General features: G+C 47.7%; 1 protein-coding gene across 1 annotated transcript in view; it reads left to right on the top strand.

Moving 5' to 3' along the window:
- The window catches only part of WDFY4 (WDFY family member 4), a 275,436-nt gene that overhangs the window by 159,860 nt on the left and 98,780 nt on the right, over nucleotides 1–16,796 (top strand). The window contains exons 41-44 of the mRNA XM_027771521.1: nucleotides 2,926–3,003; nucleotides 8,703–8,909; nucleotides 10,284–10,335; nucleotides 13,214–13,380. Of these exons, the coding sequence (XP_027627322.1) occupies nucleotides 2,926–3,003; nucleotides 8,703–8,909; nucleotides 10,284–10,335; nucleotides 13,214–13,380 (504 nt within the window). The remainder of the gene's footprint in view (nucleotides 1–2,925; nucleotides 3,004–8,702; nucleotides 8,910–10,283; nucleotides 10,336–13,213; nucleotides 13,381–16,796) is intronic.

The following is a 16,796-nucleotide window of genomic DNA, read 5'->3' as shown; positions in this document are numbered from 1 at the left end:
CACATATACTGTTCCGTTCAGTCTTGTTGTAGATAATCTTTATCAGATTAAGGAAGTTCTCTTTTACTTCTAATCTGCTAGTATTTTTACTCTTAGATTGTTGCATTTTATGAAACACTTTGCCTACATCTTTTGAGAAGATCATATGACATTTTCCCTAGTACATCAATATAATGCAACACATGAATGGCTTTTAATGTTAACACAAACTTGCATTCTTGAAATGAACTGAACATGGTGATCACACATTTTGCTGTTTATGTATTGCTAAATTCAATTTACTCATTTTTTCATTTTGATTTCCTATTTGACTCTAATTTCTATTTCGATATTCTATTTGACCCACAAGTTACTTAAAAATTATTGCTTCATTTCCAGGCATTTGAAAGTTTTTATTTTTTAAAGTTTATTTGTTTATTCAGAAAGAAAGAGAATCACCCCCAGTCGGGTCTTCATGCCACAATCCCCTCCAGCTGTCATTGACCCAGATCACAAGCACTTGTACACCCGGTGTGCTCAGGAAGGTCCCCGATGTCATCTCAGGACCCCTCCCAGGTGGTTCAGCTTGTACCAGCACTGCACCAACACCGCCTGGCTGGGGATTGTTATTATTTCTTTTCTTTACTTCTAGCTTAATCTCGCTATTTTCAGAAAGTACATCACCTATCATTTCAATTATTTGAAAATATATTTTACACTTGCTTCATGTCCCATCAGGTGGTCAGTTTTAATAATAATTCCACTTGAGTATTTTATGCTTTTATTTTTCCTGCAATCTTTTTATGTTTGATTAGGCCGAGTTTTCTTATTATGTTCTTCACATAGTTTGTCTCTCGACCTTTCTTGGCAGCTCACCTATTACTGAAAATGAGTTAATGAGTCCCTTTATGATTGCACATTTATTTTGTTCTTGTTTTGGTTCTATTATTTTACACGTTTTATATATATCTCTATCTATCTATCTATCTATATATATGTATATATATATTTTTTTTTTGAGAGAGGTTTTCACTATAGGGCGCGTGCGCTCGCCAGACAGACAGAGAGAGACATAGAGACAGAAGGCGAGAAATCACCCCCCAGGGGGGGATGGTCACGCCGCAATCCCTTCTCCTCCATTCTCCTCTCGGGATCTTGGGGGCACACATGCACACGCGCCCGGCGTGAGTTTTAAGCCACTGGGTCCGGGACTTGAACCACGGTCGACTATGTGGGAGTCCAGCAACATAGCCATTATGCTAACTGTTGATCCCCACACGTTATATATTTTGAAGCTGCCTTATTAAGTGTTTCCCCTGTAGAACTTACACTTTTATGAATTTTGTATTTTTCTTGCTTTGGGTTTGTAGGATTTCTCAAGTCTGCACCTTGATGCCTTTTGTTCATTTGGAAAAATTCTGTTTGTCAACTTTTCATGTATTAACCTCTAACCTCCTTCTTTCATTCTTCTTCTGAGACTTTAGTACTAGATATGCAAGACCTTTATTCCACACTATTTTTCTATTTTTTTAAAACATTTTTCATGTTTTGATCTCACTTTTTTCTTTTTTTAAATAACAGAGATCACACATTTGCACATATGCGTGCATGAGAGAAGGACACTTTACAGAGTCTTCTTATGCTATAATTCCCTTTCCTCAGTTGTCCAGTTCCTCAAGGTCATGGGCACCCACGTGTGCAGCGGGCGTGTTTGCAGACTGACTCACATCTGAACCTGCCGTTGGCCACGGCCATGTGGCTTCCATCCAGCCTTGCAGAGCGCGGTGTTACCGCTGCACCACAGCAGCCACACCTTGTCATAGTTCATCTCGTATTTTCACAGGGATATTCTTCAAGCTCAATCATTTGTTGCTTATTGTGCCCATTTTATTAAACTCTTATAGAGTTTTTAATTTTAATTATTTTACAGATTTAAATTTTTTACTGTACTATTTTTCACAGATTATACCTCTTTCAAATATTTCCATACTGCATTTTTTGAACCAAATTACTTGCATAGACCCATGTCTGATAATTCCAGTAGCTAAATACATGTGGGTATGGTATGTTTTTACTGTCTGTTTTATCTATTGGTCTTTTGTATGTGCACAACCAGTAATTTCTGATTGCTTGCAAAACACTTTGTATAATAATTCTGGATTAGAGGGCCCAGCATGTGGCATAGTGGTTAAGGTGCTGGAATCCCACGTGGTCAGCCACAGTTTGAGTCTTGAACCTAGTGGCTTGAAACTCACACTGGGCCCATATGTGTGCATGCCCAAAGTCCCAAGAGGAGAATGGAGGAGAAGGGGTTGCAGCGTGGCATCCACCCAGAGGGTAATTTCTCTCTTTCTGTCTGTCTGTCTGTCTAGCAAGTGCATGCACCCTATAGCAAAAATCTCTAAAAAGGAAAAAAAAATCTAGATTAGAGGCAGATGATGCGATCTTGCCTCCAGGGATCTTTGGAGCAGGGGCATATCGCTGTAATGCAGTTTGAGATCAAGATAATTGGAGGCGGGTTTCAGCCTTGTAGGGCTGGATCTATTTCCAGCCTTTCTTGATCCCTGTGGTACAGGCCTTCCAAAATTTCGTCTTTAAACCTTCCTTCCTGGAATCAGCAAGTGGCATGGTGGCGAAGGGCTGGACTCCCTCTCTCTCGTGGCACATGTGCCCTGAAGAATACTTATAAACAAGCAAACAAATATTTTAAAAATTTAAAAAACCCAAAACCTCCTCCTGCTAGTTTCTCCAAACTGAGCCTGCTGGAAGCAGGCTGTGCACGTGCGGGAAGGACGAGCACAGGCGAAGTCTTTATTCGTGTGATTGTGATGGATTGGACCAACAGATCCTGTAACCCTTACTTCCCCTGGCCTTTGTCAGAACAGAGAAGCTCTTCTCCAAAATGACAACTCTCACTGAGCTGTGGCTTTTTCCTCTGTGCTCTAGGACTTTGTGCCCTGTATAGAGAACTACAGAAGAAGAGGGCAGGAGCTGTATGCGTGTTTATACAAAGATTACGTGCAGGTAAGGAGCCAACTCTTTGTCTCTACAGAGGAGACTGGAATCAACTTTGCACTTGGACTTAAGAACCAGAAGAGTCTTTTGTCTAAATTCTAGAAAGCCTAAGCCCCAAAACAGGTCACCAATGATTCAGTCCTACTTGCGTGGCCTGTGAAATGGACTTGGGACCCACCTTGTCCACAGCCGAGGAGGCAGACTCTGTGTCCCTCCCCTCTGCTCATTCGTCCCTCGGTAAGCAGGTACTGAGCACGCCAGCCCTGCTAGGAGACAGAAACGCAGCTGTGAACAGGCAGTTGTAGATCTCGCTGTCAGAGACTTCACTGTGAAGGAGCGACACCATGAAATAACTTCAAAGTAAGATAACTGTCGTTGTGCTGGGCACTAGAGAGAGACAACAGGTATGGGGTGACTAGGAATATTATTTAGGGGAGATCAGAGGCCTCTGCAGGTGTGAATTGTAAGTTGACATCCTCATCACACTTGTAACCTTTCTGGGGCAGACAATGTTTTTTTTTAAGAGGTTTTTTTGCTATAGGGCGTGTGCACTCACCAGACAGACAGAGAGAGACATAGAGACAGAAAGTGAGAAATCACCCCCTGGGGGGATGGTCACGCCACAATCCCTTCTCCTCTCGGGATCTTGGGCACGCACGCACATGCGCCCGGCGTGAGTTTTAAACCACCGGGTCCGGGACGCGAACCACGGTCAACTATGTGGGAGTCCAGCGACATAGCCATTATGCTAACTGCTGGTTCCCCAGACAATGTTGTTTATTTAAACTTTCGAATCAGCACCTAGTCAAGAGAGTGACCATTTCCGTTCTCATGATTGGAAGAACCTGAAAAATCTGGCTGTGGCTAGGAGAGAGATGCGGTGTGGGACTTCGTGAATTTCTGCTAACATCTGCGAGGCACGGGACCTCAGCAGAGGCCTGGGAGGAGTCAGCCTCCCGGAACGTCGGCCTGGCTCACATACAGTGGGGCTGATGGGTACTCAGAGAGTATTTGGGAAACTTGTGTGGTTTTACTGTTGACTGAGGCATTTTCAAGAAAGTCAGCATCTGAGGCCAAGTCACAGGGGTCCTTTCCAAGTGCTGAAATATTTAAGATAGATTGTTTTGATGTTTAGAAGAGTGCAGGTGGAATCATCCTCTGTGGGAGATGGCTGGCCCTGGAACTTTCACCCCACTTTTTTTTTTTAATTATTTATTTTACATTTATTCACTGAACATCACAGCATACAAAGTGCGATTTCCCATTTTCCATTTCTTGTTTCATATTTCCTCCTATTTCTTACCCTCTGCCATTTCCCACCCTCCTCCCACCCCATCTCTGGTATCTGCAGTTGCAGCCCATTCCTTCCCTCCCCACCACCACATTTTATTGATTCACAAAATATCTTAATTGATCTAACTACTTTCAATAGCAAATTCGGCTGGTATGTACATATCTGTGAACACATGTCTGACTTTAGGCATGAGACTCTGTGAGTAGAATGAATATACTATAAAGTAGCTCCTAGCTGAGGCCATATTGCTTACTATGGTCATTAAATAAGTATTTTTAATATATCTTTTAATTTCAAGAAAGGAAGTTTTAGCTTTAATAAATCAAAATTTTAAAATGTCAAGAGAATGTTAAGAAATGTTAAGACTTGAAGCCAGGAAATAGGTTAGGATTCTGTGCGAATAGTAGGTGTATGGATTGTCCACAGCTCAAGAGAAGACGGAAATCCTTAACTCTGGAAAACAGAGCATAGGAGGTCAGTAACGTTTTAGTCAAAAGCCATAAAATTCTGTTTCAGCAGTTCAGGCTCATGTACTTAATCTGTGGTCGGATCTTTCCATCTAAATTCTGGAAGACAGCGTTCAGCCCCGACTTGCCCCCACCATCAAGCTGGCTGTTTTCTCCATCGTTCCTGAACTCTCACTTCTGCGTGTCTGAGTTTAGCGTTCCCGATACAGCACGCCCTTCAGAACTTCACCTCCCTTTGTTCAGGGACAGTGCACTTTCCTAATGCAGGTCCCACTCCACGTGCAGAAGTCAAGTCCAAACTCTGGACAGAATTCAAGCTTATGAAACCTGCTGGTTTTCAACACAGCTGTGCCCAGCTGCGCCCAGGACGCCCTCCCGCGAGGGTGCCAATGAGGAGACTCAGGCTTCTCTGACTTGGCACTTTACCCACAGCCGAGTGGGCCCAGGAGATGGCAGGGGCCCACAGCATGGCAAGGACAGTGCCTGGCGTCCCGGAGGTTGGCCCAAGCATCAGTATTTCCCATCTCGGGTCAATAGCAAAGCTGCGATTCTTGTACTCGTGCATTGCATCACTCCTCACTCTGGAAGTGCTGGCAGACACACTCCAGCCTTGCTTGGATCCCCCTGCTTTGTCCAAGTTACGTTCCCTCATTCCTCTTCTCTGCGACTCGGCTCTCTCTGTTACACGCCTAGACCTTCCTAGTCTCCTATTGAGTCTTCATCATCATTTACACAAATGCCTCATCATGCTTATACCATTAAAAATGACCGTCTTTACTGGGAGAGGTAGTGGGGGCACATTCCCAATTCTTTTTCAATCTCTTTCCAGATGCCAGCATCAAAAACTCCAGTCAAACTGGTTAGGCAACAAATAAAATGCTTCCTCTTAGAGAAAACTGCAGGGAAGGGCAGGCTTTGAGCAGAGCTAGCTCCAGGTATCCTAGCTCTGCTCCTTCACACATCCTGAGACAAGATGGGGTCCTGCAGAGGATGCAACCATTCTCGCTGTGCACAGAGGGTCGGTCTCCTTGCTCTGCTTCATGCTCACAGGGATGTATCTGACCACAGGGCTCTTCTGGTCCATGCCAAGCTGCTCTGGGGACTGGGGTGGTGGCCCTGAATGTGCACGACTCCAGAGGAGCAGACAGAGCCCCATTCCCAGCCCTGGGGCATGGACTCACCAGCACGCCCTGTACCATTCTGCTGGGTAAAGTGTTCATTCCCGAAGCCAGGGCTCTAGTCAGCCCCTCCAACGCAGCAGAAAGGGCTCTGTCCACAGGAGAATGGAAGGGTGGCTGTTCAGTCCCTAATCACAGCTGCCCCCTTCATAATGGAGCTGCTGAGTCTCAGGGTGTAATATTTGCCCTACTCGTAGCTTGAACCGGAAGAGAACCTCATGGCAGTGCTGGCACGTGGCACCTCAGCGCCTTTGCAGGTGCGGTAACTTGGCGCTTCTGCTCTCGTCCTGAGGCCACATGGAGCTCCCTACCATGGGCTAGCCTCTCTCAGAGGGCTCCCACTGCTGCGGGCTATCTGGTGGCAGACATTTCAGACCTCAGTGTGCCCTGGTGGAAGACAGTCACTGCCTCCAGGGAAGCCTTCCGATGGCAAGAGTGCTCATAATGGAGAACTGGAAGCCCAGGTTGGAAAACCCACCAGCCAGGGGCTGTTCGTCCTCCATGAAATACAATACATTGCTACAAACACAGGGACCGCTGCAGGAAACAGAAATACTCCCTCAAACACGTGCTTATTTTATGCGACCAGATTTCCCTGAAAAACTTCAATCATTATTTTTCTGGAGTTTCTTATTAACTAACTGGAGTACTCCATAAAATGCTGTAACTGTTTTGGATATGAATTTAAGAACTATAGAGAAACAAAATAATCTAATTTGAAAATTGGATTAGCTTATTTATAATAGTAACACCGGTGACTTAAGTCGGGTGGGGCTACATAGCCCACTCTTGGAAATGTCTCCCTGAAGCCTTCCATGTCATAGTTATGGGATACAAATAATGAATCTCACCGAGGAGGAGGCGGAAGCTCCTGCAGAATGAATGCTCGAGGGACCAGAGGGTGATATAATGATTATGTCGCTGGACTCCCGTGTAGTCAACCGTGGTTCGAGTCCCGGACCTGGTGGCTTCAAACTCACGCCAGGCATGTGTATGTGTGCGCCCGCGATCCCAGGAGAATGGATGAGAAGGGATTGCGGTGTGGCCTTCCCCTCTGGGGTGTGAGTTCTCTCTTCCTGTCTCTATTTCTCTGTTTCTTCGGTGAGTGCATGTGCCCCATAGCAAAAATATCTTTAAAAATAAAATAAGAAGAGGAAAATGCTCTGAGTGGCAGAAACGTGATGGTGACCTAGGTTCCCTGGACTCCAAAGACCATGCACCAGGCACTGTAGCCCAGTTGTGTTTTCATGGGGTCCCCCTGACACGGTCTAGAATGATGTACCCGTGCAGAACGGCCCCGATCTGCTGGGCCTAGGCTGATTGGCCACCAGTCTTTGAAGCAATGCAAAGGAGATAAGGCTCCAGCAAAGGAACCTGGCTCAGAGGCTAACAATGACGGCTGGTGCAGTCCAACCGCCCGGCGTGGTCGCCTGTTGGTCTCTGGGGAAGTCTTTCTGCAGCGTCTTCATGGAAGTAGTAGAAAGTATGTACTCGCGGAGCCACTGGAGAGCCGAAGTTAGAGAGACTGGGCCTAACACAAGATCATGAGTTTCAGTTTTGTTTTTATATCCACATTTCTTTTTTAAAATTTTTCTTATTTATATTTATTTATTTGAGATAGATTTTTTGCTTACATTTTTAAAATTTCATTTCCTTTTATACATTCAATCACATTATTTAGCTTACAAAGTAAATATTTCAACATGTGAACATTTCTCCCTAGTCCAGTTGATAAAACTAGAAAATACCTTCAACAGATAATACCACATTTTTTTGTCCCATAAATGCTTTGCCTCCCTGTTTTTCTCCTAAATATCCTTCCTCAGACCCTCCTCTTTCACACACACTATATCCGGTATTTACATCCATTACTGTGTTTCTGTATCCTTTAGTCAATCAGTTTCAGTCATAGAGTATCCACATTTCTTGTCTTGAGTTCTCTCATCTTCCTATTTTCTAAAAGTTGGAAATTAAAATTTAAGGTACTCTGTCAAATATTCAAATAATTGCAAAAGCACACCCTGCAGGCAAACTTGATTCTACCGTCTACACTGTACGAAGAGAGGTAATGGGAGACTCTGTCCGATGTGACCTACCAAAGCAGGACAGGGTGTCAGCATGCTCTTACAAAAGGCCGAGTTGTTTTCTGGTAGATGTTCCGACAAAGCTGCCTATGTATACTGAGAGTTTCAGAAACATTGGGGGGGGGGGATTTTCATTAATATAAAAAGATTTAGCGTCTGTGAACATTCTAGAATCCTTGAAAATTTTAGAATTGTGATATTAGAATTTCAAACCATCCAAGCTAAGCCTCTCTCATTTAATGGCTGGCAATTCTGTGGTCCAGAGCAGGGAATGACTTGCTCGAATGACCAACAGTTGACAGGGCAGCGGATGGAATTCTACGTCCGGTCCTGGTGAGGTGGGAGCTGTGGTATAATTCTCTGTGGGTTTTGAACAGTAGGGGTTGTGGTCAAATTCTGTGTCCATCTTATACGACAGCTGTCTAACCTGTGCTGATGCTTAGCCAGGATGCTAGGACCTATTCTCCCTGCCCAGCACCCAGCAGTCCACGCCGCTGAAGGCTTTCTCCTGGCCTAATCCTGGCTCCAGAGAGTACACCTCACATCCTGGGGGTGCTTGTGGCTTTGTAGAGGGGACACCTGTCTCAAATCATTTTGGGGACCTGATCTCTTCACCCCCAGTGGTTTGGGGCCAGGAGGGTTTGGGAGACTGGCTGCGGGGTGATGCTGTCTTCCTGTTTCCCAGAGGCGGAGCTGTGGCAATGTCAAGGCAGCCAGAGCCTGGGCCAGGATCCAGGAGCAGCTTTTCGGGGAGCTGGGCTTGTGGGGCCAGACAGCAGGAGCCACACCCTGCGCCCAGTGGGAGCTTGACTGGAGAGAAGGGCCTGCTCGCATGAAGAAACGCATCAGACGCTTGACTCTGCCAGAGGCCCTGTGTCCGGGACAGTGCAAGGTAGGAGCGAGGTGCAGCGGACGGTGACAGCTCCAGGCAGGGCGTGGGTAAGGAGGCAGCTTCTTAGCCTTCCCATTACACGTGGCTGTCGTCAGGTAGGAGGGAGGATGTTCATGGGTAAAGGCCAGAGAGTCCCACAATTCATTCTTAATGGAATTTAGCAGGAGGAAGGAGCCACCAGCCCTCCTCCCAGGTACATGGAAGGTCTGCTCCAACACAGCCTGAATGAGCAGATAAGTGAGTGAGCACAGGGCAGCAGACCACGAGTCCCAAGCCACTCTGCAATCCAGAGAAGTCTCGTGAGTCACCGGGTCCCGGTGTGTGGAGGCCAGATGACGGCCTCCGTCTGCCGGCACAGCTCTGTGTTCGTTGTTGAGCAGTGATAACCCACACTGCGACGGGCATTGCTACACAAGCAGACCCTGTAACAAGCGTTACAATGAAAGGCTCTTAAACTCAGCTGTCTCTGCAAGCTCAAGCCTGTGACCCACTGAGTGCTAACAGTATTGGCGTTGCAGTGGCTCCTCAGCGTCAGGACCTGGGCCGTCCCTGGGAGCGTGCGCTAACGAAGCCTGAACTGCATTGTTAGATGTCATTTTTGCCCGTTAGTGGACAGGAAGCCGGTGGGCTCGTTTGGGAGTGCATGCAGAAATATCTGTGGATAGCTTTGCACATCTTCCTTGGATGGTCATGCAAAAATCCTTTAAAAGGCAGCCTTCCCACACTGGGTGTTTCTTTTCTTCTGCTTCATCGCAAGTTAAAATGCTGAATTGAGTCTCTGGTCTGCAATCCTGGCATCTTTCATCCATGCTAAAAATCCTTTATAAAACCTAATGAAAAATTAATTTCGTTCATTCAGTAGATGTTTGTGTTTAAGTTACCGTCAATAAGCATCTGGTGGTATGAGTGTTTCCCTCAGTACATGCCTTAGAAATTGGAGACAGGGAAAGGCAGTGGCCTGCTCACAGCGCTGACGACAAAGTCAAATTCCGGTGCCAAAGCTCGGCCTCTGGGCTCTGGGAATGTCCAGCCCCAGCCCTCTCCCGTGGTCTCTAAGGTGGCCCCCACCCAGACCTCCAGGATGCTGTCTCACCCCCTCTCGGCATCCTCATTGGTAATTACTGTAAGTCCTACTTAATGGAAGACTGTGGGTTTTCTCCCTTGACTCGGGAACATTAATGCTCACAGGGTACTGCAGTCTGCTAGGGTTCGGCACTTCTCTCCTCTTGCAAATGAGTCTCGGGTCATTTGAAGGGCGTGTGTGTGCATCACGTGTGTGTGCGTGTGTGCATGTGTTTGTGTGTCTATCCAAGGGGAGGGGAAACACATGTAGTATCCAGGATTCAATTTCTCTTTTCACTGGTTTTATTTCAGGAGCACTATGACAGAAACGGTGATATTTCTCAAACAAATGCTGAAAACCGAGGTATCAGTTTATACATTTATTGAATTTTTTCTTTAATAATGAAACCAATGATTGGTTCTATTTACTATATTAATTTTCTGAAAATGTACTTCTATAATAATTACTTATTTAATTTTATTTATTATTGTTATTATTCTGTTTGACCAGAGAGAGAGTGAGAGGGAGAGTGAGAAAGCAAGCCACCAAGTCTGGGACTTGAACCGCAGTCAGCCATGTGGGAGCCCAACCAAGCCACCTGCCAGCCCCCTGTTTCATATATTATTAAAGATATCAAATTATTATTTTAGAAAAAGGAAATGTTATAAGGTTAGAGTAGGCTGCACTAAAATGCTTTTTAATATCTTGCTTTCAGAATAAAGAAGAATCTATTCAGACTTAGACACTCTCTGTGAGGAGATGCTTGTATTAAGGTTGAAACATTAAGAATTTGAGGAGGGAACTGTCTCATCAATTTGCTAGACTAGGGAGACCTTCACAGTGTTTCTAAACATCCAAGTACATGTTCAGGGAATGACTGAAAACACGAAGGAGGAAAAATAGCAGAATGTGCTAGAATAAGAGCAGACGAAACAGGCTGTTCGTACTTTATACGCTCAGCTCTCTGCGTACGGCAGTGACAGATGCGACAGCCACTGCTATTTCCCACATCTAAAGAGACTACCTGGAGCACTGTTGATGTTAGTGCTTATTTTTCATTTGTGTAATTCTCAAGGAAGAAGTTGATTGAATTGCTAAAAATTCCAGGTCTGTTTTACGAGGTCATTTTGGTATGAGCAAATCCAGACATAAACACACAAACACACACTCACACACACACTCACCTACACACTCACACCCACGTTCACACACACATGCACACTCTCACTCACACACTCACCTACACACTCACACCCACGTTCACACACTCACACACACTCTCACTCACACACTCACCTACACACTCACACCCACGTTCACACACACATGCACACTCTTACTTCCCATCTCACATTTTCATCAGGTAGAAGCGATCACGCATGCAGTTAAATGTAGGAAGGTCAAATATGTTAAAAATAAATAATTCGTCAAATTCCGAGTGCCTCCTCCGAAGGCTGCCTTCTGGCTGGAGCATGCTCTGTGAGTTCCACTGGGCCTCAGGCTGTGGTGGGGTCACCCTCTCAGCCTGCGTCAGCCTCTCAGTGCGGACCAAGCTCTTCTCATTCCCCTCCTGAGTAGCACCGTTACCTTGAGCTTGCCGCCTTGCCAGTCTGTAGCAAAGCAAGCCCAGGGAGGATCTCAGGGTGCCCTGAGAACAGAGGACCGCTGTGAACAGGACTTGGGGTGACACTGTAATGCCATTTCCTCTCTTCTGTCCACCCAAGTCCTGCAAGGCTAACATTGGAACAGCAGTCCACCTCTTGGGGTGTGGGATGGGGTTGCAAGGAGTGCAGTGGTGGGAAGCGAGCGCTCGGACCGTGGCTGTGGTAGGCTCGTGGCTTTCGGTCGTGAGCAGTGTGCCTCCTCCAGGCAAGTGGATGCTTGGAACACGTGGGTGGAGGAGCAGGGTCCAGAAATCCACACAGTTACGTGTGCTCAGCTTGGCTCTGAGTGTTCCTGCCCAGGAATACACCCGTGAGAAATAAGTCTGGACACGCAAACCCCTGTAGGACAGTGTGTTTGTGGTGCTGCGGGCTCAGGTACCCTCTGCTCTACAGATTAGCAGGTGGCTTAGTTGATTGAAAAGATCCACGTGCCAGAATATTTCACAGCCATTTCAGTTGTTCGAAGAACTTTCAGTGGGATGAGAAGTTGATCATGATGTAATCTTGAATGAAAAAAAGTTGGAGAAGAAAAACTGTAAGCGCAGTATTCTCATCATGTCAAAAATTACACACAGGCCCAGCCTCGGTGGTGTAGGTGGCAAAATCCTACACGGCGATGCTGGAGACCACACGGCTGGCCATGGGTTAGGGTTCCTAGTTGCCATATCAGGTTTGCATGGTGTGCATGCCGATGAGTTGAAGGGCTGGAGAAATGGGATTGCAGTGTGATAAGACCCTATTAAGGGTCTCTCTCTCTCTCTATGTCTCTGTCTCTCTTTCTCTCATGCATATATTCTCTCTCATAAATAAAATAAGCTTTAAAAAATGGCATACTTATGCATGTACATATCTGCACAAAGGAGCTATTAGGAGCAAGCGACGAGATGCCGATTTGGTGAAGCCAGACGGCCTCTAGACTAAGAGACCAGGCTCTGGACTCAGAGGGACTCGGTTCAGAATCTGTCTAATTCCTGGTAGCCATATGATCTTGAGCAAAGTAATTAGCCTTTCTGTTTTCTCATCTGTAAAGGAAGTAGGAAATAGTGTCTGCACTCAGGTAGGACGAGATGCAAACGGCCGTCACGTGTTTCACTTGCTGAGGGGGAGGCGCTATTATTAGCACCGTCTCTGGGCCCATCAGTGACACGTGTTTCCCTTCTCACAATGCATGGCTTTCCCAGTGAGAAGATATTACTTGTATAATTTAAAAGATGAGAGATACTCTTCTAAAAGAATAACATTCTGAAATAGCAGATCCTGGATGAGCCTCTAGAACTGCTTTGCTAGTTAGTGAGGGCGAGCTTGGCCGTGCTGCTCACAGTCACAGAGTTGTTCGAGAGCCAGAGGAGCCAGGACTGGGCATAGCTGGCCCTCCAGGATGAGCCCACATGAAGGTGGGTCTCCACACCACAGGGTCAGTTGGCATCCGTTTTCAGAAGCAGTGGAGAGGAATGCCAAGAGACCCATGCCACTCACTCCTCCCTAAACCTTGCAGATCTTCTCAGGTGCACGTGTGTGCCACCCCTCGTGACGTGTGTGGCTCATGCCAGGCCATGTGTTCCTTTATACCACTGCAGGTGAGCGGATACCGAAGGAAGCTGAAAACGAGCCAGAGGAGGTGGCGGTGGACTGCACCCAGCTGACGTTCTTCCCTGCCCTACATGAGAGCCTGCACTCCGAAGATTTCTTGGAACTGTGTCATGAAAGACAAGTTATTTTACAAGAGCTTCTTGATCATGAAAAGGTAATACATGCTGGGACCTGCTTACATTAATAACTCCCACGTAGTTGTCCATGGTTCAAGTCCTGGACCCAATGGCTTAAACCTCATGCTGGGCATGTGTGCATGTGTGTCCAAGAGCCCAAGAGGAGAATGGAAGAGAATGGATTGTAGCATGGCCATTCACCCAGGGGTGATTTCTCATTTTCTGTCTCTCCAGCAATTACATGTGTCCTATAGCAAAAATCTCTCTCTCTAAAACATAAGAAAGAAAGAAAAGAAAAAGGAAAAGGTAGTACATGCCATGATGGTTATTCTTTGAGACTGTTGGTCAGGCCAGTTCTGTAGCCTCATTATCAAGGAAGCCAGATCCCACATGGCTAAGAGCAATTTGAATCCTGGCCCCAATGGCTTAAAAAAACACACTGGGCAGGACCAGCAGTTAGCGTAATGGCTATGTCGCTGGACTCCCACGTAGTCGACTGCAGTTCATGTCCCGGACCTGGTGGTTTAAAACTCACACTAGGCGCGTGTATGTGCGTGCCCAAGATCCCGAGAGGAGAGTGGAGGAGAAGGGATTGCAGTGTGGCCATCCTCCCGGGGGGTGATTTCTCGCTTTCTGTTTCTCTGTCCCTGTCTGTCTGGCGAGCGCACGCGCCCTATAGCATAAACCTCTAAACAAACAAACAAACAAACAAGCAAACAAAACACACACCAGGCACGTGTGAGTGTGTCCCAAATCCCAACAGGATGGAGAAATGAAAGAAAATGAAGTAGGAGGATCGAGGCATGATTGTGCCCCACTGAGGGATGCTTCCTCTCTCTCCTTTCTCTCTCTCTCTCTCTCTCTCTCTCTCTTAGGTGGAGACTCTGGCAATTAAACAAATAATCAGACAGAGAAGAACCTGCTTTCTTCACACACATGGGGACTGAGATCTCTTTTCACTATAAAAAGTTACGAGGGGCCAGGAGGTGGCATGGAGGTTAAGGTGGCTGAATCTCACATAGCCAGCTCTGCAGTTCGAGTGCCGGATCTGGCATGAAAGTCATGCCAAACACACGTTCATGCCAAAGTCTGGAGAGGAGAACGGAGGAGAAGGGATTTTGGCATGGCCCTCACCCCAGAGGGATGATTTCTCACTTTCCCTTCCTCTCTGTCTCGCTCTGTCTCTCCAGAGAGCATACACGCCATATGACAAAAATCTAAAACAAATCCCAACCAGTCAATGAGTAAAAGGAGCAGTGAGTACATTTGTGGGCTCAGGACAATTCGTGGAATCTTATATCCCCTGTGTGAAATATTTGAAAGCCGGGCCAGTAGGTGGCATAGTAGTGTGCTGGACTCCCGCAGACCAACTGCAGTTCGAGTCCTAGACCCAGCAGCTTCAGAATCACCCTAGGTGCATGTGTGCCCCAAATCCCAAGAGAATGGAGAAGGGATTGCGGTGTGGCCATCCCCCCACCCCTGGGGTGTGTGGGTGTGTGATTTCTCACTTTCCCTCTCTCTCTCCAGTAAGCATGTGCACCCTATGGCAAAAACTCTGTAAAAAGTCATTTGAAAGCTAGCAGATTGTGAGGGGAAATACACTCTCGCTTCCTATCGTGACCTTTGTTGAGCTTGCCACCTTGCCAGTCCGCAGCGCCTGAGTGGCCCACTTCCAGTGGGGAAGTCTTGACCTTCTTGTAGCTCAGCATGACCTTGTTAACAGCCTGACCACCCTGAGGGGCCATCCTCCACCCTGAGGACCCTGGGAGCATGTGTTTGGACACCCCAGTTCTTATCTCTGAGCTGTCCCCACACCTTGGCCCCCCCCGGGTCTCCGCTCAGACCTGAGGTTGAGCACACGTGGGACACCACCCCGCTCTGAAGAGTGGACTTGGAGCCAAAGTATGCAGGCCCAGGAAGCAGGCTGGGGGCCAGGTCTCAGGAAACCCAGGGGTCTCCATGCCTGGCCCTGGGCTGGGGGAGCCCAGATTCTGTGGGCATGTCTTCTTAGTTAAACCCCAGGGTCAGAGGTGGCTCCCCGATGAAGGGGCCCAGAGAAGGGCTACTCTTACCCAAGGCTAAGAATGGCACGGAGGGGGAAGCACATGTCTTAGAGTAAAATGGAGCTGAGTTCAAACCCCAGCTTGGCCAGCTACTAAGTGACATGCCACCTAACTGTGGTAGCCTCTGTTCTCCTATCTCTAATATGAAGCTATGACAGCCATCTCATGCCATTCTGGTGAGGCTGACCTGGGACGATGAAGTAGAGGACAGCTCAGAGCTGGGCTCACACACGGCCGTTACAGACTACGACCCTTCGCTCCCAAGGCTGGGCTCAGAACTCAGACTCTTCTGTGGGGTGTTAGTGAAGGAGATGCCCTAAAGCAGAGGAGCAGGTGGGCTGGCGAGCCCTTGGGGTTATGCAGAGGTGAATGCTGAGGGCTAGTCTGGCCCCAGAGAGGGTGAGCGTGCTGAGTGAGGGACCTGGACTTCTGGGGCAGGTAGTAAGTGCCAAGAGCCTGGGATGGCCTGGGTGGGTCGTGAATGCCCTTTCGGCGGGGAGCTCCTCGCAGGATCTAGATGTTCCCTGGGATCTGCTCTCCGGGGCAGGGCAGCATGGCTGGCTTAAGTTGCACTTGCCACAGGGGCTGCGTAGACATTCAGCGAGTCGCTTAGCTGTGTTGAGATCAGGGTAACAGTTCACATCACAGAGTCCTGAAACACGCCGTCCCTCTCACAGCCGCATAAGCCAGAGCTCCAGCCAGAGAGCTCCTGTGCACCCTCCCACCTGGCCAGAGCGAGTCCACACCCTTCCGTCTCTCGGGTCCCTCTGCCTCACCTGCTCTGTCTCTCCCATTGGGTCTCTGACAACTCTCCTGCGTCCTGTTGTGCTGAGGGGTCAGGGGTGACAGGGGTTCACCAGGTAGCCCAGGGAAAGCTCCCTGTTGGAAGGTCAGCTGATTCAGTATCTTCATGTGCAATCCCTTCAGAGCAGTACCCAGTTCGAGTGTGATGGGACAGTAGCAATGAGGTTCTTGGGGAGACGCCCCTGGAGCACCGCCTACCACATTTGCTATTGCCCAACCCCTTGCCCAACTAACTCAGAACCTCCCAGATGGCCTGAGGCCCTTATGGGCCCAAGGCTGGTCTGCAGGGTCCAGCCCTGAGGACAAAGTCTGGACTTCAGTCAGGGTCAAGAGTGAGCCCAGCCCTGGCCTCTTGAAGATGCCTTTGATACCTGTCCTGTCTCTGAGAGTCTTGTTCTTGCTGAGTGTTCCACCCACTGGCGACGTTTCCCTCGGGTGTCTGGTTGGAATCCCAGAGTCTGATGTCCAAGGGGAACTTGCTTTCCCAGCCCCTGAGGCAGGGCGGAGAAGAAAGAGGTTGTTCTCTCCCCCTCCTGGCTGGTATTTAAGCTTCAGTCTTTCTGGATCTGTCTCTCAGCCGGAAGCTG

This window comes from Tupaia chinensis, unplaced genomic scaffold (genome assembly GCF_000334495.1).
Source record: "Tupaia chinensis unplaced genomic scaffold, TupChi_1.0 Scaffold000221_1, whole genome shotgun sequence".
NCBI classification, from domain to species: Eukaryota; Metazoa; Chordata; class Mammalia; order Scandentia; family Tupaiidae; genus Tupaia; species Tupaia belangeri.
This window is presented reverse-complemented; position numbering and strand designations above follow the sequence as displayed.